The sequence below is a fragment of the Micropterus salmoides genome, unplaced genomic scaffold, assembly GCF_014851395.1.
Source record: "Micropterus salmoides isolate LMB-PRFRI ecotype aquatic unplaced genomic scaffold, ASM1485139v1 Ms_hic_scaffold_18, whole genome shotgun sequence".
Taxonomy (NCBI): domain Eukaryota; kingdom Metazoa; phylum Chordata; class Actinopteri; order Centrarchiformes; family Centrarchidae; genus Micropterus; species Micropterus salmoides.
Genome location: NW_024040928.1, coordinates 18,580,620 through 18,604,229, shown reverse-complemented (window position 1 = coordinate 18,604,229; position 23,610 = coordinate 18,580,620). Strand labels below are relative to the sequence as shown.

Below are 23,610 nucleotides of genomic sequence, written 5' to 3'. Positions count from 1 at the left end.
ATGTTAGGACATCCCCGTACATCATGGATTTATCCTCAGCCCAGAATAAAATCTATGTCCGTCTTTAGGTATAACGCTTTGACAGTTGCACTGAAGACACTTAGGCTACTGTGGGCTACATTACTGCAGTAATAACTGTTTAAAGTAATCTGTTACCTAGATAACTGATCAATGAACAGTAATCTTTCATATTGTAGTCGCACTGATTGGAACATTCCTATTCCTATTGATCCTTTCTGCACTCGTGTGTTTTAGAGCCTGTCATGGTCCACGTTGGGCACACATTCATATTTCTAGCTCCACCTGATTAAAATGGAGGATCTGCCTTTATCTGCCATGGTGAATCATAGTATCAGAGCTCCATTGATGGTGGCTTTTTTTTTTTCCATCCCCACGCTTCCATCAGGCTCAACATACTCAGAGTTGATTTAACTTATTGTGATCAGCTGTTCTGGAACTGAAAATTCAGAGGTCAACCCAGAGGTCAGGGTTAAGCTCAGAGTTTGTTAAGCCTGCTTTCTGAAACAGGGCACAGGTCTCATTTGAACTTGACTGAATTCGAGAGCAGGCTTGACATATTTTGTTCAATTGTTTTGAATAGATTGTGCACAGGATTTTCATATGAATGTTTTACTATTTCGTTCGCACATTTAGTGAATTGTAAAACAAGTGCACAAACTGGAAAAAAAAGGTATGATGTGACCACTCAAGGGCTCTGAGGCAAGTAAAGCACTGTCCAGTGGGGGGGGAAAGAACTGCTGCTCTGTTCAGTGCACACTTTATTTCACACCACTATCAAGCAAAAAGATCATTAGACTTGCAGCACATATGGTTTACAGTTGCACACATGTAATAACATTAACATGCCCATCCACTAGTTTTCCATCTATTTTTAAATAAAACTGAGCATGGTACTTTGTGTTCAGTTAGGGTTTTTCATAATTTTTTTTATTTACACACTTAAGCCTTTATGTTTAGATAATACTGTATCAATTCAAATACTAACATTATGATTTTTTACTTTACTGATGAAGATGGAATCAAAGATAAATCTCAAGCTTTCTATCCTTAATTTTTACATAAGATCTGTACTGAGCGGGAGCCTTCTGCATATAGTCACTAATGGTGTGGGTAAATTGATTCACTGCAAATCTGAAAATATCCAGAATGTCATTAATTGTGCCATTTATATCATCCATGTCCACAGCTCTGTTTGCATACCTGGTGATTGTTTTCACTAAGCTTACGTGTTTGTCATAGAAAGCGTTAATGTAGACAACAATGACATCAGACTTCAGTGTGTTGTCAACAATGTCCTGAGCTTTGTCAACAAAGAATTTTAAGGTGTCACCCAGTTTCTCCAGGAACGTGTCTAGACTCTCCAGGTGCTCCAAAAGATCCGCAATAGAATTAGGCATAGTCTTTACCCTTTCCCTAATGGCTTCAATAACTTTGGCTCCAGCCATGACATCACCAATGGGCATTGTCACCTGAATTTTACTGATCATGCCAATTACGACGCTGAAAGCACATTCTACATTAACAACCACCAGGTGGATTGTCTTCTCTAGCATAATAGCAATGCTGGTGGTTATCTTATTGAGCACCTCAATGAGAGGGGTCATCTTCTCAGAGCCAGGCAGTTTGACATGGGTCTCCCTCAGGACCTTGATGGCAGCATCCAGGAAGACATGAACAGTCTTCTGGTACTGAACAACAGTGTTCCTAAAAAGGATTGAGACCTGGCTCAGATGTGGGGCATGGCTGTTTGCAATGTTGTGGGCCTCCTCAGTATAGTGGGTAATACTATTCTTCAGCATAGCAGTATGTCTGAACAGCTGGTATTTCTCAGCAAAACTAGACAAACAAGAGGTGATGGCAGGAAGTCTTTCCTGTAGTCCGCTGAGCATAATGTCAGGGGCATCCATGTTGATGACCATTTTCACATTTATTTTATCAGCATTCTTGGCTGAAGCTCTGATGGTGAAGATATCAACATCCTTCCCAGGATCCGACTGTTTAACATAGAAAACATAAAATGAGATGTAAAACTTTTGATATTTTTAATTGTTTAAATATAATAGCAGTATGAGATCCTTACAGCATAACGGCCATATAGCCTGGCATTCATCTGAGACGGGACCCTGCCATTGACCTGAAGACCCAGGAAGCCAGTAGATGGTATAGAAACTGTGGCACTGATTCCATCCTTGCGGACAGCATAACGAAAGTTCACATCAGTGAAGGCAGGGCTAGTTATGTCCACATTCAGGGCAAGACGGGAGTCACTGTAAAGACAGGCATAAATGTGTCACTTTTCAGTACTAAAGGAGGCAATTTTACCCAAAAAACAGAACAATTTTAAAGGAAATAATTACAAGTGTCATCATATGTTTTCTACAAGTAAAATGTCAAAAATGACAACTGTAAAATTAGCTAAATATTACACACAATGCTGATTTAAAGTGTTACCTCAGTGTATGGGAAAGAATGTGCTGAATGTCCATGGTTAAATCGCTATGGGTGAAAACCATCTTCTTAGTCAGGCTTATGCCGGCATGTTCAAAATTTATGGTAATGGAAGCTGTTGAAGCACATTGATTTTAGTAAAATCACATTGATGTTTTTTAATTAAGATGTAAAAGTGTATTATATGCTAAGAAAAAAAACTTACAGTCCAGGTCATAATCCAAGAAGACAACAACAGAGGTGGCAGAGGACCTAAAGTTGACATTGAAGACAGGAGCACTGCCCTCTGCTTCAGCTACCATGTTGGTGGTGTACAGTGGGCTGACCAATTTGGCAGTGGTAGAGAACTTCTGCTTGGCAGCTGTCGCTTCTGCAACAGTCTTCTCAAAGATGGTGAAGTCACCCAGGCTGCTTGGCTGAGATATATCTATTTCCATATCAGCAGTCAAGGAAGATGTTGGTGCAATATCAATGGCAGCCTGGGAAATATGCTTCCCCTTGGTGTTGAAATTGAACAGGTTTGCCTCATTATTGCCAGTATACTTCAGCACTGCATACACACGGCTCAAGGATGCTTCAACAGCAAGATTCTCATTTACATCCATGCCAATGACTGTAGTGGTGCCATGGTTAAGCTTAGCATCAGCAGTGTACTTGGAGGTGGAGCGTAGGCCATTATTGTTCAGATACAGATTAACTTCATTATCCAAGACTCCCAAAACTAGATAGTCATCAAGCACTGTGCCATCTATGTTTGCCTTTGTGGATGATTCCATGGAAACATAGTTAAGGGTTCCCTCCAGCTTCAGACTTTTGTCTGTCTCAGCCTTTCCAACAGCCTTGATCACAGGGATGTTGAAATCGCCTGTCATCTTCAGGGTGGAGACAGCGTTTAGTTTGCTTTTGGTGTCTACAACCAGATTTTGGTTTGCCTCCAGGTTGAGTATAGGCAGAGCAATCTTTGCAACAGAGACCACAGATACAGCACTTTCAAAAGTCTCAGTACTCAAACGGATGGAGCTGTCATGAGTGCCTTCAATGTGACGATTTTCAAGGGACAGGGAATTGGCCAACTTGATTCCTCTCTTGGTGGTCAGACTGGTGGTGCCATCAAGTTTGGCTTTTAGACCCTCAAACACAGAGGCTGTGGAAGCTCCCAGACGGAACACGAGATCATCCTCAGCATACAGTCCAGCATTGACATTCAGATTAATGATGGCAGATTTGAAAGATAGCTCTGAGATCAGGTTACCCACAGAGGGAATCTGGATCAGACCCATCATATCAATAAGGGGAGCAGCCTGGCTTTTCTGGTAAACAACCTTGGCATCTACATCAATAGTTTGCTCAGTGGTCGTCAAAATGTGTTTTAGCCCGATTTGGTCATAGAAGTCAAGATCACTAATAGCTGGGGTATGTAAGTCAACAAATGGAATATCAATCTCAGGGATGCTGATGGGCCTAGTCAGGAAATCAAGGTTTGCTTCCCCTTCTACAGCAGAAAAGATGGCAGCCTCCTTCTCATTGTTCTCTACAGTGAAGTTCCAGAATAGTTTGTACTGATTAAGACGGGCCAGAGCTACAGTGTTCATATGTTGTGTGTCAGGCCTGAAAGTTGCAGAGTAATCATTCTGCAGATCAATTTTGGAAGTAAACTCATCATTGACATTGACTTTGGTGTTTCCCTTATTCTGAAAGCGGAACACAATCTCCCTGGGACAGAGAGCAACATCAACCATATTGTATAAGGCTCCACTGACAACACCAATTAAATCTGTGTTATGGGTTGCCTTCAGCTCAAGTTTCATGTCATGTAGATTGACATGTATTGATCCCACTAAAAGGTTACTTTTGATTGTGGGACCTTCTGCTTCAGAGCGAATATCAAACTTGAAATAGCTGAAGATGACAAAGTCAGCACTCAAGGTCTGTCTCATCTTTAACAGGAATGTATCTGTGTCACTAACGAAGCTCAACTTTACTGTACTTGGACTGACTGTGACTTGCAGGTCACTCTTGTGGATACTCTCATGAGAGTTGAAGGTGGTAGTACCCTGATTTCCAACAGTTATTGTAATAGAGGTACCTTCCTGGTGGGCCACAGCTTTTTGAGTTACAGATGTCTCACCAGTGAGGCCCATGACAGGGAGGTTTAGAACATGTTTATAGGAAGTGTCCAAAGTAGCAGATAAACCACCCTTGGTAGATAAGAAAACTTCATTTAAAAGCTCAGCATTGTAAGGTGCTGTGGTGGCCTTTACTATGGTCTTGGCTGAGGCCTGGGCTGAGAATTCATAAAATGTCACAGATGAATGGTGGTCTAATGCAAGAAAATTGTGAGTGAACTTAAGAGTCTCAGCAGCAACCACGTGATGCCCCTTGGGAACAGCAATGCGAGCAGTGGAATCAAGGTTGAAGTTAAGGATTTCAAAGCTAAGCGATGTCCCTTGGGAAGTCAGAAAAGCTGTCAGCTGAGGAGTCTCATCTACATCAACGGAGCTCTGGACTTCAGCAGCATTCCTTATAAAGTAAATGGGGGAGTTGACTTTTATCTCATAACTGAATTTACCAAATGCTGGAATCATAATTTCACTGGGAATTACTGGGAGCTTGAATGTTGGGAGTTGGAGAGTCTTAACAAGTTTCCCTGCTGGAACATGAGGAAGAGTGGGAAAGAAGAACTCTGGTACAGTAATCTCAGGAAGTGAAAACTCAGGCAGGGCTGTAAGGTAGTTCATTGTCAGGTCTCCAAACAAAGCACCCATATCAAACATCTTCATCTCAAAGTTGAGCACAAAATCTATCAAGTCAATGATTCTCTGTTTAATGTCATTAGTTGATATGGTGGTGGCTTGCACAGTGTAGAAGCCCAAGATAGTGAACTTAGGGATTTCCAGCTGTGTTGGGATCTCAAACTGGTGAAACTTATGTATGCTGAACTTCATGGAGGAAACAACAAGATCAGTGAGAGGAATGATGAAAGATGGTATGTTCAGCTCGGCGTTCTTCAGTCCAGTAATGAGCCCCTCAATGATCTGTAATATCTCACTGACAATTTTTTGCTGGGGGAGCAACTTCTTAATTGTCTCAACCATACTGGTGAACATGTCAGAAGCAACGGTATTGAACTCCGTATAGCACTTTCTTGCCAACTCCAGATAAGAGGCGATTTCAGCATTGACATCCAGTTTTGCAATTGTCTGCTTTGTCATTTGTGCAAATCCCTTAAGATTACTTAACACAGCCTGATCAAAGATATCCTTCACAATCTTCAAAAAATCTACGATTTTAATTTCTCTCAGTTGTTCCACAGAACCCCTAACAGAGGATAAGACAAAGTTGGCCAATTCTCTTGTCGCCTCAAGTTTCTGTGGGATTTCAAGAGACCTGATCAAGTCATTCACATAAGCAGCGTACTGAGCTATCATTCGATTGCTGTGATTCACAAAGTCATTATAACCAAATGACTTAAATTTCTGCTCAATAATGCCAATATAAACATTGAACTGCGAAATTATATCCATAATCTCAGTTTCTTTCAAGTAGCTGATAGCACCCCGGAAGACTTGCATGAATTTCGTAGGGATGTCTGCATCCTTCACTATCTCGGCTACAGCCCTGATGGTTTCCTCAATTCTGAACTGCTTGATGAGATGCGCAACCTTTTCCAGGATGGCTTGAACCTTTCTGTCAGCCTCAAACTTTACAATCAATTCTCTGATCTTGGTATAGAATGTGTTGATCTTACAGAGGATGTCAAAGTCCTGAATCAATTCCTCAATATAATTTGTTATATCACTGAACATTTCTGTGGGAATCTGACTCAGTAATTCCTCAATATGAGCTTTAAAGTTGATGGATAAAATGTACCTCTTCAGCTCAGCAGCAAATGCCTGCATGTCAACGGACTCAATAGTTTTTTTCAACTCAGTCATGATTGTCTGTAGTTTAGCCACGATTTCATACTTTGCATCAATATCATGCAGGAATGAGATGCTGCTGCCCTTCAGTTTTTCCAGGTCAATCTGTTGGATCATCTCCCTCATGGTATCAATTACATAGATAACGATAGCCTTTATGTCATACTCCTCATTAATGGCATTAAGCAGTTGCTGGATCTTCTGAATGAGGGTGTCTGGGAGGGTGCCACTAGCAAAAATGTCCTTCACCATACCAGCAAAGTTTTGGATGTAAACAGTGAGATCAGCCAGCAGTTTCTCAACAGAAACCTTCAGGTTTCTCAAAGAGGCTTCTACATCCTCCATGGAGATGACATATTCTTGGGCGAAATTATTGAAATACTGCTTCAGCTTAATTAGGTTGCCTTCTATATTCATCTGAGAAACAAAGTCACTCACATGCTGGGGAAGAGCCTCAAGTTTAGCTCTTATCTCCTCATTGTTGATGTAGTTTTGCAATCCTTCTGCAATATATACAACAATGCCCTTGATGTTCTCCAAAAAGACAGACAGATTTTCAATAAGAGGGAACTGAATTATGTGACTATCTGTGTTCTTGTCATACTTGAGGAAGCCAGAGATGGCAAATTCCTGGTTCTCTGCAGAGGCGGTGTTGAGTATGTTTGTGAGGATGGTGCCAGAAACCTCAATTCCTGTTCTCTCCGGTTCATTGTAAACACTCATGCCCTGATTAAAGGCATGCTCGTTTACTTTAGACCTCAGTCTAAAACTGGACTTCTGCTCTTGGAGTGACAGAACATTATCCATCTTGTTGTCAAATGTGGTCTCAAGGGAAAAACCATTATCTAGCTGCTGGGTAACTGATGCTTTGCATTCATGTGAGCTAGCAAAAGCCAAGGGTTGTGCATTGAGGAGGAACTTGCCATAGATCTGGGCACTGTGCTTTCCATACATGGTCATGTCTCCATCAGCATTGAAAATGGCATCAAGGTTGAAATCAAAAGGCACAAAACTGCAATGGATGGTGTGGTCAAAGCGCATTAGCTGTGAGTTGAAGCGGGCATCGTTGGTGATCCTGGCAGCAAGACCGATAACTTCAAGCTCGGTGTTGTGGCTCATGTGAGTTCCAAAGAGTTTTCCAGTGGTGCTGCACTTTACATTAGTAGTCATATCAGCATAATTTACCAGATAGGTATGCTTGATCTCTTCCTCACCATAGATGGCTTTCAGGCTTCCAGTCAGGTCCATCTTGTACAGCTCTGCCTGCAGCTGAGCCTCATTAATGAAGTTGGCCGCCAGAAGTTTCAGGTTGTTATTAACATTTGCAGACGCAGTGTAGGGTTTTAGGTCAATGGTGACATCATGGGTGTAAGAGGCATACTCACTTGTAGCTTCAGCCTTTGAGTTGAAGTCAAGACTAGAGAGAGTAATTACAAGAGTGTTGGCATTATCTACCTTGATGTCATGAATTGCAGCTTTGTTGGTAATGGATAGAGTAGCCCTTGAAGCATCAAGCCCAGCATTGAAGGTGTTTTCCAAGGACAGGGGGCTCTGGAGAGTGGTTGTTCCACTTGTGGTCAACCCGTCCTTGTTCATTCTCAGAGTAGCCTTGTGAGTAGCCTCATTCTCAAGAAGCTTCACGGTGGCATCACTGTTTAAAGCTAGACCATTGACATCAAGAGAGGCAGTCAGCAGTGAGTAAACACGGTTGTCAGAGTGGTCTGCATTTGTCTCCATTCTCATAGCGACTTCCCCAGCACCAACAGAGGCTTCAGCCTGGTTGCGGATCTTCATACCAAGAGTAAGGGCATTTGCATCACATTTCAGTGACAGCCTGTTGTCCTTGAAGGAAAGCTCAGCAACATGGGTCAAGGTGTCTTCAAAGACATTGGTGGCAGACTCAAGTGAGAATTCACCATTGGAAAGGGTTGCTTTAATTGTGTTTTGGGCCTTAACGATAGTGGAGTCAATCTGAACAGTGGAATCAATCTTTGCTTCTGGCCAGAATGGGAAGATGCTGAATGACTGGATAGAAATGGTCTTGCCATACATGGGTCCAGCCTTGAACATTCCCTCAAAGTTACTATCAGCAGAGATTTGTTCAGTGTGGATTCCAGCCATACCAGTGTGCTCTAGTTCAATACTGAGACCAAACGGGCTTGTGGCTTCAATCTTGCTGCTTGACTTCAAATTGATTTTGTCTGTGATGGTTGCATCCTCAACAATACTAATACTGGCTTCAATGAATTTATGGGCCAAAGAGCTTTTCAGCTGGGCCTTGATGGAATCAGTGGTGGCCAACATTCCCAAGCCTAAATAAAACACAGAAGAAGAAAAGACGATTGAAAGTAGCTGGAAATCAGTGGAAATTGAATTAACTGAAAAACAGATCTTCCAAGAGTAAAGAACACATCATTTTAACATGTAACAGTTAACATTTAAGGATAACAATTTAACAAATTCTAAATATATAAATGATGTTTCCTATGAAATACCTTCAATGTTTATGGAGAGAATGTCAACTGGGGAGGTTCCTTTCACATCAAACTTAGCTGAGTAGCTTGGTGTCTCCACAACATCTTTGCCGACAGCCACTGAGGCTTCCATGTTATATAGGTTGCTTCTCATCAGAGTTGAAACCTCAGCTTTGCCAAAAAGAGGAATAGACAGAGTAAGGCTATCAGGGACAAAAAGTTCTGGGATGGGTATCGCCACAGAGACGATCTCCAGTCCAAACTGGGGCATAGACATGTGAGGAGTGGTCAAAGCTGGTGGGAAGTTAAGCTCTTCTGTTGACTTTCCTCCAAGAGGGAGAGGGATAGCAATGGTGAGTTGCTCGTCATTGAAGTGGTAGACAGCCTTTGCCTCACTGTCATAAAGATGAAAATCAATAAATATGTTTTTAAATAATGACATTTTCTGAAAGTTAAGATATTAATCACTGAGTTCATTTAGACTTACGCATTCAGGAACAGTGTCTCTGGCAGTGAAATCTCAGGAATTTCAGGAACTCTGAAGTTCTGAATAAAAGGGATCTCAGCAGCATACATTTCCATGTGGTTGTTTGTTGCCTAAAGAATAAGTAACATGTTTTTATGCCTAATCCAGACAACAAAGAATCAAAGAAGAGCATCATTCAAAAAAAAGATTTGTACCTTCACAAATGCCTTAAAGATTTGAAAGACCGTCATGTCAGTCTCCCCTACCCGCATGTCAAGTACAGCATTTCCAAGCTTTTTCATCTCACTAGCATATGGAAGGATGCCCAAGATCTCAGAGTTTATATCGGACTTTACTTCAACCTCAATCTTGCTGGTCTCTGTAAAGGAAAAGGAAAGAATCTCAAAACATTAACATTTCATTAACAGTTCTCTATTGCTTAGGATAGGTTTCGGTTTAAATACAGTTTTACTAAATTGTTTCCATCTTGTTAGAAAATGTGTTTGCAAATAGAAGTGGGATAGAGTCACCTTGTGACACCATGAAAAATCAAACGTAAAGTAAAAACAATTCAGCATCTCAAAAGTTAAGAAAGATACTGTGGAAACTTATAATACCATATTTCATTGTGATTTTCTGTTCAGAAGTGGTTTCCAGGAGCTTGATGTCACTCTTAAGCTCCAATTGTAACTCTTCATCACGCTTCATGTTAGCTGTGACAGAGGCATCAGCATTGATTGAGGGGACAAGAAGTTGGACTTGCAGCATACCTTCCTTCATGGCCTTCAGACTGAAAAATGTAACAGTGAGTTAGAGTACTCCCGATGATGAGAGTTGATTATGTTATTTTATGAGTATTTAAGGTTTCCTACTTAGCACGGCCAACTAGGGAGAGCTGAGGGATGTTCTTGTTTAGAAAGTCAAGAGAGATGGAGTGAGTTCCTTTGCTCTTAGTGTTTCCATCAACAACACCCAGCCTGACTCCAGCCTCCACATCGTAGTCAGGGATCTGGATGTCAGCTGTGATGACATTCTTCCTTCTGTTATATTTCATGATTGCTCTGGCTTCAGTGGGATCTGCACCTATTGTTGACCAACCGACAGAATAATATTACACACTTAAGTGTTTTCCTAAATTGAGCTGGTAATACATTAGAAAGATTTTTCAATTCTGTACCTTACCTTCAGCCCTTAGAATGACCTTCACAGAGTCAACCTTCTGCCGGCCTTCTTCTCCCTCCCTGAGGAGCTCGTAGGCAACAGTGGCTGTGTACTCAGTGACTTCACCAGTGGGATGAAGCTCCACAGCAAATCTATTTAGATAATTCAAATTAATTAGCCAATATTCATAGGTAATTTATTTTAATTTAAATGGTGATTCAAAGAGTGTTGCTCACTTGCTGTCTCCAGTGAAGGGGAAGTAGGGGGTCGTCTCTTGAGAGAAAGCATCAATGTACTGCAGATCAGTACAGTATTTCATTCCAGCAAAGAAGGGAGTGCACTCACTAAAGTCAACCTTGTCCATCACCATAGGGGGAATGGTCTTCACCTCTAATCCAGTCACTGCCACCAGGGTGTTTCTAAATTTTCAGTGTAGCAAAGTTCAAATATAACAACGGCTGTTTTAGTTTGGATATAGAAAAGTTGCAGGCCGTGAGTACACAAAGAAAATGTTGAACATAAGTTACAAACACATGTATCTTTAACTGAAATAGTGAAACAACACTGTCCCCTTTATATTTCAGGTTTGCGGGGTTAGCAATTGCATTACAACTCTTGCACTTGCAATTAGACTGGAAAGAATTGTATAATATCTGAAAGTTGTATTTGGACATACGTCATTTTGATGAGCTTTGTTGGACTTGGTGGAGCAGGGATGGTCAGCTTTAGATTGTCACGTCCCACGGAGATCTTGGCACTGAGCCCACTCTCGTGAAAAATGCTGGTGTGCATCTCTAATCCAGAGTTGACATATTCAGGGATGTGGGAGCCAACCTGAGTTACAAACTCAATTCCAGCAGAGGGCATGAAGGTGACGTCACTCTGTGAAAACAAAATACACATAGATGACTTCTGTGGAATAGAAAACTATACATTTAGCATGTTGTAAAACACACTTTCTCAAAGAGTTTTAAATATAATTACCATGTCAGGAGCAATCTTAAGTCCACCCTTGATGCCAGGGGTGAAAGTACCAGACAGTGCAATCCTCAGAGGCACACCAGTGACAGTAGGCAAGAAGAATTCATTGTCCATGAAGATGTAGTGGGCAAAGATTGTGTTGTCATCCTTGGTCATCAGTGCCTTCATTAGCTGTGGCAAATAAAAATACACATAGGAAATTTAAATCATAAACAAGGACTTTCTAAATTAATGCATTGTTTCATTGTCAGCTTTTCTTCTAAAAAAAAATACGAATAACTTCCTTACATCAGTTGGGAACATCTTGAACATGCTGTCAATCATCATGACAGCAGAGTAGGCCATCTCTGTGATTTCATTGGTCTTCAGATATCCCAACTCATTTCCCAAAAGTCTCAGGTAAACCATTGCCTCGGGAGACTCTGTCTTAATTTCCCTCACAAGTTTGTTGAAGTTGCGTCCGATGTCCCTCATCAGGTTCTGGGAGGCCTGAATAACAACAACATGCACACTCTGTAAAAGATGTTATCCTTTTTGAAGGATTGACCATTATGTTGGTTTTAGTCAAATTAATGGGTACAAAGAGTGGTCTGAGTACCTGTCTCTTCATTCTGTCCTTCTTCAGAGCAGGCAGCATGTTCTGCAGGATCTCAGTGACTCTGAGTGGCATGTTGTCAGACACAAAGTACATTGTCTTCAGGGCAGTGTCGGGGAAGAAGCCATTCTCTCCAAACAGGGCATCAACAGTTGGCTCAAATCCTTTTCCCTCCATACCAATCTGTAAAGGTAACAAAGTTTTCACAGTCACAACTTATCTTAATGAAAAATCGCCTCAAAGCACAGTTTAGATTAACAGCTCAAAATATTTACCTCCATCATGTCAATGTCATAGCCAAATGCCTTCAGAGTCATTTTAAGCATGACCTCCTTTGGCAGGTAGCTGGTACCCTCAAAGATCATGTTGCCCTCCACAGATCCGATCTTGTAGTTGCGAGAAAACTTGGTTGGGTCCATGATGGGCCCGATCTCATTACCCTGCAGGGCATCACGGATCTTCTGTCTCAGTCTGCAGGAAGAAAATGCAAAAAAGTGTAAAAATACAGTTAAACACCTGATGGTGATCAAATTGCCGCACCTACTAACCATGTAGTGAAACAACAGATTTGAAAAATATAAATATAAAGCTGCAACTGATTTTCACTTACTGTTGGGTCTCTGAGTCAGTTGAAGACAAAATGTTGGTAATGTGGGAGATCACAAAACTCTTGACTTGTTGGTCCTGCTCATTGGGCAAGGCATTAGCCAGCTGTGCCAGTTCAGTGGGCTGGGGGTCCTTCATAAGTACCAGATATGCAGCAATACGCTTTTGCATGGGACTGGCATTGTCCAAAAGTACCTGCATGAGAACCTCTCTGGCCTGTGATCAAACAAGATCAATAAAATGAGCACATTGTAGAAATTCAGATAACCTGTGAAACTCATTACACAATTTGACTTGCCTCGTCTGGGACGGGAGTCAACCTGTACACTTGAATGGCAGCCTCCTGCACAGCCTGGGAAGCTGCAGGTTGGTTCACACACTGGATCACAGCGGCTCTGAGTGCAGGACTAGCAGGTCCCACAGCTGAAGCCATGTTTCCAATAACCTAGAATCAAAGCACACATTAATATTCTGCTTATTGATGTTGCCAGTCATTTAAATGTTGATCTATACAAACGGTTACCCACTCTCAGCGTCATGAAGGTTTTGTCACTGTCATCAGAACAGTCACCCAACTGGGCAGCCATGAACTCAGCAACAGAGTGAATCTCTGGGATCAGTTTTCCTTCAGCTTTGTAATACCTGTTGAAGATTTTTTTTTTATGGAAATTTAGAATTCAAAGCCTTATTTTACACAAATAGAGGAAAAGCTTAAATGCTGAAATGGGATTCAGATATTTAGAATAAAGTGTGGTGGACTTCACTCACCTTTTGACAACATTGCTCAGGGCATACATGATGGGCTTGCTGTGTTTGTATTTGGCCATCTCAAGCATGTCATTGATCAGGAGGGCAGAAGGATTGGATATGAGTCCCATAGCAAAAACACTGGCATCAACTTCGAGGGAGGAGCTGTCAAAGGTCCTGAGGATCTGCATGATGGCGCTGCTGCACTCAGGAGTTCCGCACTGGACCAGAACCTGGTAGGTCAGGACACGGGACATTGCAAGAGCCTCAGGAATGGCGGGAATCAGGGTCTCAGCCTTCATTCCACGGACCATGGTGACGAGCTTGTGGAAGAGGTGGGCCCTCCTCTCACCCTCAGTCTCAGGCAGAGTGGCCAGTTCATTCAGGAGGTTCAGACCTGCATCTTTGTCCTGGACAGCATTCTTGTCCTCGACAGCCTCCATGTGAAGACCCTTGACAATGTCACCTATGAAACACAAGTAAATCGATGGGATGAGTTAATACTACATTTAGTGACAATTTTGAAACAATTAATTAAAAATGAAAACAAAAGGCTTACTGCATTCAAAGACTCTTTCATTGTGAGGAGAAACCTGAACCAGAGTCACTTCTTGCTTTCCAACATTGGTAACTCCATATTCCCCACTGTGGAGAGGCAACACAGGGTTTAAAAGTACAGTACAGAATCCTTTGACAATACATAAGTGACACTTTGACAAGATGTAAGAGAGCACAGAATAGAGTGCAGTTTAAGGTTTGACTTACTTGTGTGAGAAGGGAATAAGTATATGGTTCTCAGTGCAGGACCCAGAGGTCATGTGTTTCTTCTCATTGTCGAACTTGTAGTTGCAGCTCTGTGAGCTTCTGACCAGCTGGGCAAGAGGGTAGTGCTGAAAGACAAATAATTCAGCTGCAAGATTCTTGCCTATTGATTTCATTAACACTGTGAATGCTAAAGGTACTGTTGTGGTTTGCTTTTACACTACACTTCTAAAAGATTAAATGCTGTTAAACAGAATAAGTACAGTGATGTAATTTTTGTTTGAGTCAGCCAACGTGGAAATATTAGTTAAGCAGTGGTTGTTAATAGGAAAAATGTCATCTGTCAGCATTTCACACGAGACCCACCTGTGTTGCTTGGATATCTTACCATGCCAGTGATAAGTGCCAGGGGGCTGGTGTGATCTCTCATGGGGATAAACTTGTCACATTTGGAGAGATCCCTGGTGAGGCTGACGTCAGTTGCAATGTCCTCTCTAGTGTTAATGGAGTAATGCGTCTTGCAGATGCCGTGGATTGTGGGCTGGAAATGGGTGAGATATTGAAATCATCTTCAGTTGATGTGAGGACTTGTGTTTATTTTTTTGGCATACAGTAATGAGTAGGAGCTCTACCATGTTCCTATTCTTGTCTTCTTCCAGCAGAGGCACGGCCAGGACAGAGATGATACCTCTCTTGATGTTCAGGATGGTTGATGTCTCACCATCCTCAGGGTACAGTTTCACATCGTACACACCCTCAACCACAACCTTCAGAGGATATCTACAGGAAATGTGAGACGCTTACCATTAAGTCTTATAGCAAATGGGTTTGATTGCATGACGTGTGTTCATGCAACTCAGTGTGTCACTTAATGTAAAAGTGTTGATGTAACATACTTCTCCATTTCAACAGCAAAGGCATCAGAGCTGGGTGCAGGACCGAACACAGGGTTGCCCTCTGCGTCCATGTTGGCCACCTCCCTCAGTCTACAGCCAGTGGTGCGGACAATGAAACTACAAGTCTGTGGTACTTCAATTTCAACCTGTTAAAAAATATATATTAGCTTTTCCTTGCTAGATATAGTGTAGAAAGAAAATAATGTACCTTAAATGGATTTGATAGAATGTACAGTGTAGCTGGTAAAACATGGTGGCATGTACCTTACAAGTGACCTTAGGTCCATTCCTGACATGTGAAGCACCATTGATGGCATTCAAGGACTCACCTTCATACAGGTATTCATATTTGTGGTAGGCTTTGTACCTTTGGTTTACTGATAGAGAAGATATGAATGATTTTTCATTAGATTTCAGTATGCTGCAATGACTGTGAGGAAGTCCAACAATAGTAATTCTGTTTAATAAAAAAAGGTGAGGAAAAATACTACATGCGTTTGCTGCTAGAATCAAAGTTCAGTTTACCTAAAAATAGCCACATTATAATTAACATTTACACAACATTGATGTTGTGTAATTAACATATCAAAATTCTGGAACTTACAAAAGCAGGTTGCATGCTTCTCTTGGGCATCTGTAAAGACATTCATAAGAAATGTTTGTGTAAAACTTTGCTTCCTCCTGCAGGAAAACTATTTTACTTCAAAAAGAGATGTTTTTACGTTTATTCTTTAATACTATTATATTTTATTAATGGTATACCCAATCTAAAGCAACACTATTTAATTTTAAAAATACTTACAAGCCAAGGTAAGTGTGATTAGGAGTAGGGAAAGACAGAGCTTCGAGTCTCCCATCATGGGCTCTGTGCAACTCTCTCCTTTGTGCTCCTTTGGTGAGTACTCAGATGAGACTGAGGCCTCAAGCCCCTTTTAGGCCTTTTATACCAATGGTGTTCTGTATGGAGGGTAGGTGGGAATTGCATGCAGTACTTTGTCTGTCAGCTGTACTGTCCAAAGTCCACTCTATATGTACATGTGGAGGGACAAAGGCAACTAGTTCCATAAAGCTTTCCTTGAATATGATATTTCCGAATCTGTCTCTTTGTGGTAAATTGTGAACATATTCAAGTAGCATTTTATAAATAAGTAGAAGTGCTTTATCCTGGATATAACAGAATAATTCACATCCTCTACATTACTGCTGATGGATGTCATTCCATAGCTTTTTCAATGACAGGTTGTGAAAAATATTTACTCCGTTGGCATAGGTACCACATCAGATTTTAAAACATCAGTTACATCCTGTTCTTTCTTAGGTCGGTTAATGCTAGAGAGACACCTTTAACCATGTGCACCAGCACATGTCAACATACTTAAATCCCTGATAGTAATAATCAGCATCCAATATTAAAGATTTAACACATTCCCTGCATTTTCAGTTTTTCCCCCCATTGTATTGAGAAGCACAAGTGGTATAATCATATAGTTAAATGCTTATTAAAAAGCTGTGGAGTTGTGCCCTCTAACCATTGATAAGGAGCTGTAACACAGAACTTAAACAGCTTGTTATCTTGTCAAAGGAGCATTGGACTACAGTCTCGGCCTGCTGTGTAGACATGATGTTTTACATTCTCTGAACTGGTCCTCTTTTGGAAAAAAAAGACCCTTATAACACATCTGAGGCCGTACCAAAGTGAAGTCATAGGGCACAGCTGTCCCAGAGATATCAATAATGTCAGGATTTGCTAGGTGAGTGCAGCAGGAGTGAGCCCAAACGCAAGACACTTGTTAGCTGAGATGGAGTTCAAGTTTTATTTATCCCAAGCACAACAGAACTTACGAGTACAGGAACTGGTACATCCAAAAGGTAGCAGGTAACGGTAGCAACACGACATGCGACAGGACAGGCATGAGACAATGACCGGCAGGAGGGCAGAGCAGGGGGAAGACAAAACAGGCAAATCAGGGTTAGGGAACAAAACAGTCTGGGGTAACCACCCAACAGGCAGATCATGCCCAGGAAACAGGGCAGGTAAGGCGCTTGGCCTAACATGCAGGGCAGGGCAGAACAGTTTGGGAGGCCGACCAGGAGGTCTTTTGAGCAGGCCAGGAGGGTAACGGAGAACACACAGTTCAGGAGGTCGTCCCGGAGGATGACCCAACAGGCCGGGCAGGGGAACCAGACAGGGAAACCTCAGGCGAGCGTCCCGAGGGCAGAGCAAGGGGGAAAACAGAGTTCAGGGGGCCGACCCGGAGGCCGACCGAGCAGGCCAGGAGGGTAAAACAGTTCAGGTGGTCTTCCCAGGGACGACCCATGAGGCCAGGCAGACCAGGGGGGCGACAGGGTTCGGGAGGCCGTCCCGGAGGACGACCCATCAGGCCGGGCAGAACAGAGGGAACACAGAGTTCAGGAGATTGGGCAGGAGGCCAGCGCTGACGGCGGAACCTCTCCGGAGGTTGGTCAGGAGGCCGACGTAGGAGGCCTGACGCCGCAAGTGGCAGAGCTGGACTAAGGTCCACGGGTGATACGGCTGGGCTGAGGTCCACGGACAGGACAGCTAGGCTGGAGGCCATGGACTGAACAGCTGGGCTGATAACCATGGACCGGACACGAGGAGCTGGAGTTGGCCTGACCACCAACTGGACTGCAGGGCTGGAGGCCATGGACCGGACAGCAGGGGCTGGAGGCGGCCTGACCACCGGCAGAGCTGGACTGGGGACCATGGTCCGGACACGAGAAGCTGGAGTCGGTCTGACCACCAACTTGACAGCTGGGCTGGGAACCATGGACCGGACACGAGGAACAGGAAATCGGCTGGACCACCAACAGAGCTGGTGTTGGTCGGACCACCGACGAGGGACCAGCAACGGGTGTCGGTAGGACCACCAAGTGAGACCTGGGAGCAGGAATAGGCCAGGGATCGGGCAGGCGGCTAGCAGCGCTAGCGGGCCGGGAAACAGGCATGTTGTAGACGGGTCTCTGATGGTGACCTTGTTGCCTCCGATGACCACCACGGGAACCCAAAAACATGGCTAGGCGACTCCCTTCAAAGGAGGACTCCGGGGAATGCCTAGCCTCCAGGCTATCAGGCCATAGGCTAGCTGCCCGTGCCGCCTCTGACTCCCTGGCCTTCATGGTCAGGTAGGTCAGGAGAGTCATCGTCTCTGAGTTCTTGGTAGGTGGGGCAGGCAGGCAGGCGGACAGGCTAGGCGGAGGGCTAGCAGCGCTGGTCGAGCAGGTTACAGGCGGAGGGCTAGCAGCGCTGGTCGAGCAGGTTACAGGCGGAGGGCTAGCAGTGCTAGCCGGGCAGGACAGGAGGATGCTTCCCAACCTGCAACTAGCAGGCCGAGAACAAGTCCTTTGAGGGCTAGCAGGCCGGGGAATAGACGGCCAGAGGCTAGCGGTCCGGGTGTTAGCTGTTTCCAGGCTAACGGACTGAGGAACTGATGATGGCATGGCTGGAAGATCGGCTGAGATGTGGAGGAAGTCCAACACCCACCCTTGGAAAGAGTCTGCTGCTCCTGGCTGAGCAGCCAGGCTCTTCCAGGTGAGGGACATGACTAGCCCCAAACCACATATTCCTCAGGGCCAAAAGCTCCCTCAGCACGTCAATCTGTTTCTCAGTAAGAGTGTCTGCTGGGCTCTTAATTGGTCCGGTCATTCTGTCAGGATTTGTTGGGTGAGTGCAGCAGGAGTGAGCCCAAATGCAAGACACTTGTGAGCTGAGATGGAGTTCAAGGTTTTATTTATCCCAAGCACGACAACAGGCATGAACAGAACTTACGAGTACAGGAACTGGTACATCCAAAAGGTATCGGGTAGCGACAGGACAGGCATGCGACAATGACCAGACAGGGAATGAACAGAAACACCAGACATTTATACACAGTGACTAACGAGCAGGGCGGGAGCAACACAGGTGACTGGGATCAGGGTTAACGAGGCAGAGAGACAGAAGGGAAAACACAGACTAGCAGGCAGGCAGATTACTGAGGGGGGAAAAGACAAAAACACAAGTTACTCAACACTAAACATCAGAGTAATATGAACAAGCGGACAGATCACAAATGAACTAACACCAGCAAGGAACACACAGAAGCTAAGGTAAAACAGAACTCAGACATGGGCAAAACACAGAAGTACACCGACCAGGAGTGAACACTAAGACAAGAACTAAAACACAGGACTAGGAACACAGACATGGAACAAAAACCCAGACTCCGCAACAAGACACACAGACAGGACTGAAACCCAGACACGCTCAGGACAGGATCGTGACAGTACCCCCTCACCGACGAGCATCTCCAGATGGTCAACCAAAAAAACCAGACAGACCAGAACGCAGCACAAACAACAACAGTCCAGGCCGACCAGGGTGGGCGGAGGGAGCACAGAAAAACAAAAATCAAAACCCAGACAGGCCAGGGAGTAGACAGGGAATTCTCCGGCGGGTGGCAGGAGGGCAGAGCAGGGGCGTCATAAGGTCCAGGAGGAAGACAAAAGGTAAAACAGAACTCAGACATGGGCAAAACACAGAAGTACACCGACAAGGAGTGAACACTAAGACAAGAACTAAAACACAGGACTAGGAACACAGACATGGAACAAAAACCCAGACTCCGCAACAAGACACACAGACAGGACTGAAACCCAGACACGCTCAGGACAGGATCGTGACAAATAATTTGAAAAACATCACCATAATCTTACAGAAGTAGTATCAGCTCAAAACGGACACACATTTTGAAGGATATTAGTCTTTTTAATTACATTCTAAAACTTTATTTATTATTACTTTTGATAAACAGATTTTCCTGCCAGTGTTAGGACAGATTTGGTTGCTGTCACTGGGAAAAAGGTGATTCCATGTACTTAAGTGCAACAAGCAAAATGTGCTGTGTAATGTCACGAGAGGTCACCTGGGCAGGCTAGGGTGGGGCAGTGCAATGTAACTGAAAAAATAGGCAACAAATGGAAGGTTCAAAAGTTTTATTTCTTAGTCCACAGGTTATCAGCAAGCAAATCAGGTAATGTGCTTAATCAAAATCAAATTTCAAGATCCAACTTAAAACATCCCAGAGGAATAAAAGGTTTAAAACTCAACCGAATTCCAAAAAGTCCTCAACATAAAGTTTCAGTTTTCCCCTTCTGAACATGTCTGCTCCAAATCCTGCTTTCATTAGGTGGCTAAGGCGCCTGCACCTGTGGTGAGGCATTCTGGGAGATATAGACTGTGTCCGAAATCACCTACTACTCATTATATAGTGAACTATATAGTGAGCTCGCCATTTTGTAGTGCTGTCCGAATGCATAGTGAGAATTATTATACCCTATATAGTCCACTCAATGTATCCCAGAATGCATTTTAAAAAGTAGTGTACAACCGATGGTCACTCACCAAGCCCTATATACCATCAAGTATTGCGCTGATAGAAAAGAATTATTGCCCGACGGCAATGACGCAATTAACTGCGCCGAAATAACGATCGGGGTAGTGTCCGAAAGTGTTGTTTTAATGGAGCTCACTATATAGTGCTCTACATACAACTCCCTACATAGGGGGTGGGGAGTAGTGAATGAGTGGGGATTTCGGACACAGTCTTAGTCTGTGCAATGGTGGCCATTTTGTCAGCCAATCCTGTATGGGAATGTATTTGACATGGGACTGGAAATTTCAAAGGGAATGCCCCCTTAAGACGGACCGCACTACCATGATGGCTGCTCCGAGTATCAACAGTTAGTGAAAGCTGTAGTTTACACTATTTAATAGCACTTCTCTGTACTTGTGTCTCATTTTTGGACACAAAGTGCTGTCACACTGCTGTCTGTGGACATGTTGCTTCTGGGTTTAGTATGGGTAAATACTGCACAATGTGTTTTTTATCAACCGGCTTTGGTAGCAATGGCTACCCAAGCTAGTTGTAAACAACAGCTGGCCAAGTGAGGTTTTCCTATTTGTAACTGGAACGCCGTCAATTTGGGTGTGACATCATTCTCAGTTCCGACCTCCGAGGTAAATGGAACGCAGCAGTAGCACACCTCTACTACATGTCCACTGGTGATGCGACACCTGACAGTTGTTGGATTGTTTGCTGTCAGTCAAAAAGTGTCTCGCTCAGGGACACATTGGTGGATGTGTCACAGTGGGGAATTGAACCCGGGTTTCTTACACCAAAGGCACGTATCTTATCAACTGAGCCACCTCCACTTCATTCGTCGCTTACCAGACTAGAATTTCCTTAATGAATGATAAAGTGCTGCAATTCTCCTACAGCCCATTACATTATGAAAATATTAATCGAACAGATTAGACACAGTTTAGGCTACTCATGGACCTGTGATTGTAAAGTGACAGTACGACTCAATAGGTTAGCCCATTAATGATTTTTTTGCATTAGAAAATGTGTCTAGGTTCAAACTAACTGTAAATTTTTCGACGTCTATTTTACATTAATAAAATCTTGCTTATTTCATATTTTATGAAATGCTGTCAAAACACATTCAGACTAAGCAGCAAATAATGAAAATCTTACTTTTAAACTACATTTTATTGTTTCAGCTGCACCACAGTCATCCTCACTCTATGGGAAATATTTACATAATGTCCAGTTGATTACTAAAGTTCTAATCTGTGCGACTACAATATGAAAGATTACCATTCATTGATCAGTTTTATACGGATTAGTTTAAACAGTGATTACTGCAGCTTTTGTGCAACTGTTGCCAACCTGATAGCTGCCTTAATGTCCACAGAGTCACTGTGTTATAAAGGACAGATTTATAGATTTTATTATGGCTTATAGATTTTATTCTGTGCTGAGGATAAATCCACGATGTCCAAAGATAACTCTCTGTCCATACATTGATGATAGAGTTATCATAAAAGTGGTCATGTTCAAGATCATGTTTGGGTAAAAAAAAAAAAAGCCTATCTAACCGTGATGTTTCTCAAGACGAAATTGTGTTCCAATATGTGCTTTGATATTGACAGTATGAATGAGGAAACAGACTCAGCGTTTGTTGAAGTAAACCTCCTCCTGAGGAGGTTACTTGATATTTAAGTTTTCGGGGTCTTAATAATACTCCCATTATCAATGTCGCTATTCTATAGTAGACTGGGACATGTTAACATTTTAGTTTTTAATATTGATATATTTACATTTCATTCCCCCTAAAAATGGCTAAATAAAGATAAATTTAATACATAACATGTACAATTCACACTTTACAGAGTTACACTTCAAAGATAGTGACTAGTTAAGTTTTTACTCCACAATCTGCATGTTCAAACACTTGTGATGACTTATGCCTCTCACCAACAGACAGGACTCAAATATACGATTTGACTGTGTATGTTTTTGGTAGTCTGGAAAATTGTAATGATCTAATATAAGAAGGCTTATGATATCAAATAGCATTTATTTTAGATATGAACCCATTTAATACCTCGCTTGGTTTGACAAATGGCAGTTTACACCACTAGATGGGAATGAAAACAATTATCAGTGATCTGTCTGTGCTTGCTCTATCCTGGAAGGGCAACAGGCTACTTAAGGGGCTAGTGGTCAAAAACATCACAGGGAACTTTTAAGAGACAATTACTGGAAATAACATATAACCATTAGTAGTTTGTAATAGTTGGGACCATTACAAAACCACGTTTTGTCAAGAAAACACACGTAAAATGTGAAACGGGAAATGAAGGGAACCTACACATGAAACAGCTGCTGTTTGTTATTATAAAGATAGTAATTATAAAGACAAACAGTATGGGTGAAAGAATGGATTAGCACACGCAGGTAACAGGGATTGTCTGAGCTACAGAGAGAACTGGAGGTGAGTAAAAAGTGTTTTGCAGTGAAAAATTAGCTGCCTGCTCTGCCAGCTGCCTGGATGTGGATGTGGAGTTGGCTGACTCACAGATATCATGCTAGATATCTGGCAGACATTTACGATGTGTCAGAAATGTGTCGGGGAGCCGTTCTGATGCATCACAGCCTGACGGTCTCTGAGCTAGCAGAGCAGCAAATCGGGCTAAAAATTGTGTAGTGTGAACTAGGCTTTACAGTTTCAGTTTCACTCTTACTCACTAGGATGAATCTATCTTCCTTTACCATTCACCTGTCTGTGTGTGTGTGTGTGTGTGTGTGTGTGTGTAAACCATAGACTGTATTTATATAGACAGTAATAGTAACGTTTCTTGGTAGCTTGGCAGAGCAGCAATGAAATGAACCCTCCTTCAAGGTCCGAGTGCCTGACCATAGAATGTTTTATGTCCAGCACCCATCTTAGTGGACTTGGACTTTTTTTTAACTTGTTATACATCTTGATCTTTCTAATGGTTCAAGTAATCACTGTCCCCTTGGATCCTCTGACCATCTGTTTTGAGGAGGGAAAAAGTCCTGAAAAGTAATTTGTGGAAACAGTGGAAAATTTAAAATTGTAGATGCAGGACAGTTCTAAAGCCCACATAGCATTCTGTGCTATCAACAGCACATGAGTTGTAATCATGGTTGTAATTCTGTAATTC

The 23,610-nt window shown here is 42.8% G+C and overlaps 2 protein-coding genes across 2 annotated transcripts; both read right to left on the bottom strand.

Annotated features, from left to right (window-relative positions):
* Window positions 1–929: 929 nt before the first annotated feature.
* On the bottom strand, window positions 930–13,904 carry LOC119909360 (apolipoprotein B-100-like; the record flags this gene model as incomplete). Its single annotated transcript, XM_038727548.1, has 20 exons — window positions 930–2,015; window positions 2,102–2,288; window positions 2,473–2,584; window positions 2,675–8,701; window positions 8,885–9,258; window positions 9,351–9,460; window positions 9,545–9,708; window positions 9,947–10,119; window positions 10,202–10,412; window positions 10,512–10,642; window positions 10,727–10,909; window positions 11,167–11,372; window positions 11,475–11,642; window positions 11,760–11,960; window positions 12,070–12,249; window positions 12,342–12,537; window positions 12,677–12,888; window positions 12,971–13,117; window positions 13,200–13,314; window positions 13,441–13,904. Coding segments are annotated over 20 exons (10,536 nt in total), but the record flags the coding sequence as incomplete, so codon positions are not given.
* Window positions 13,905–13,934: 30 nt separating this feature from the next.
* LOC119909359 (apolipoprotein B-100-like) lies at window positions 13,935–15,727 on the bottom strand. The gene is made up of 7 exons (XM_038727547.1): window positions 15,682–15,727; window positions 15,342–15,454; window positions 15,078–15,223; window positions 14,814–14,961; window positions 14,570–14,722; window positions 14,185–14,309; window positions 13,935–14,064 (listed from the first exon to the last, which is right to left on the bottom strand). Exons 1-7 carry the CDS (start codon window positions 15,725–15,727, stop codon window positions 13,950–13,952), a joined length of 846 nt encoding a protein of 281 aa, XP_038583475.1. The 3' UTR covers window positions 13,935–13,949.
* Between the last annotated feature and the right edge of the window lie 7,883 nt (window positions 15,728–23,610).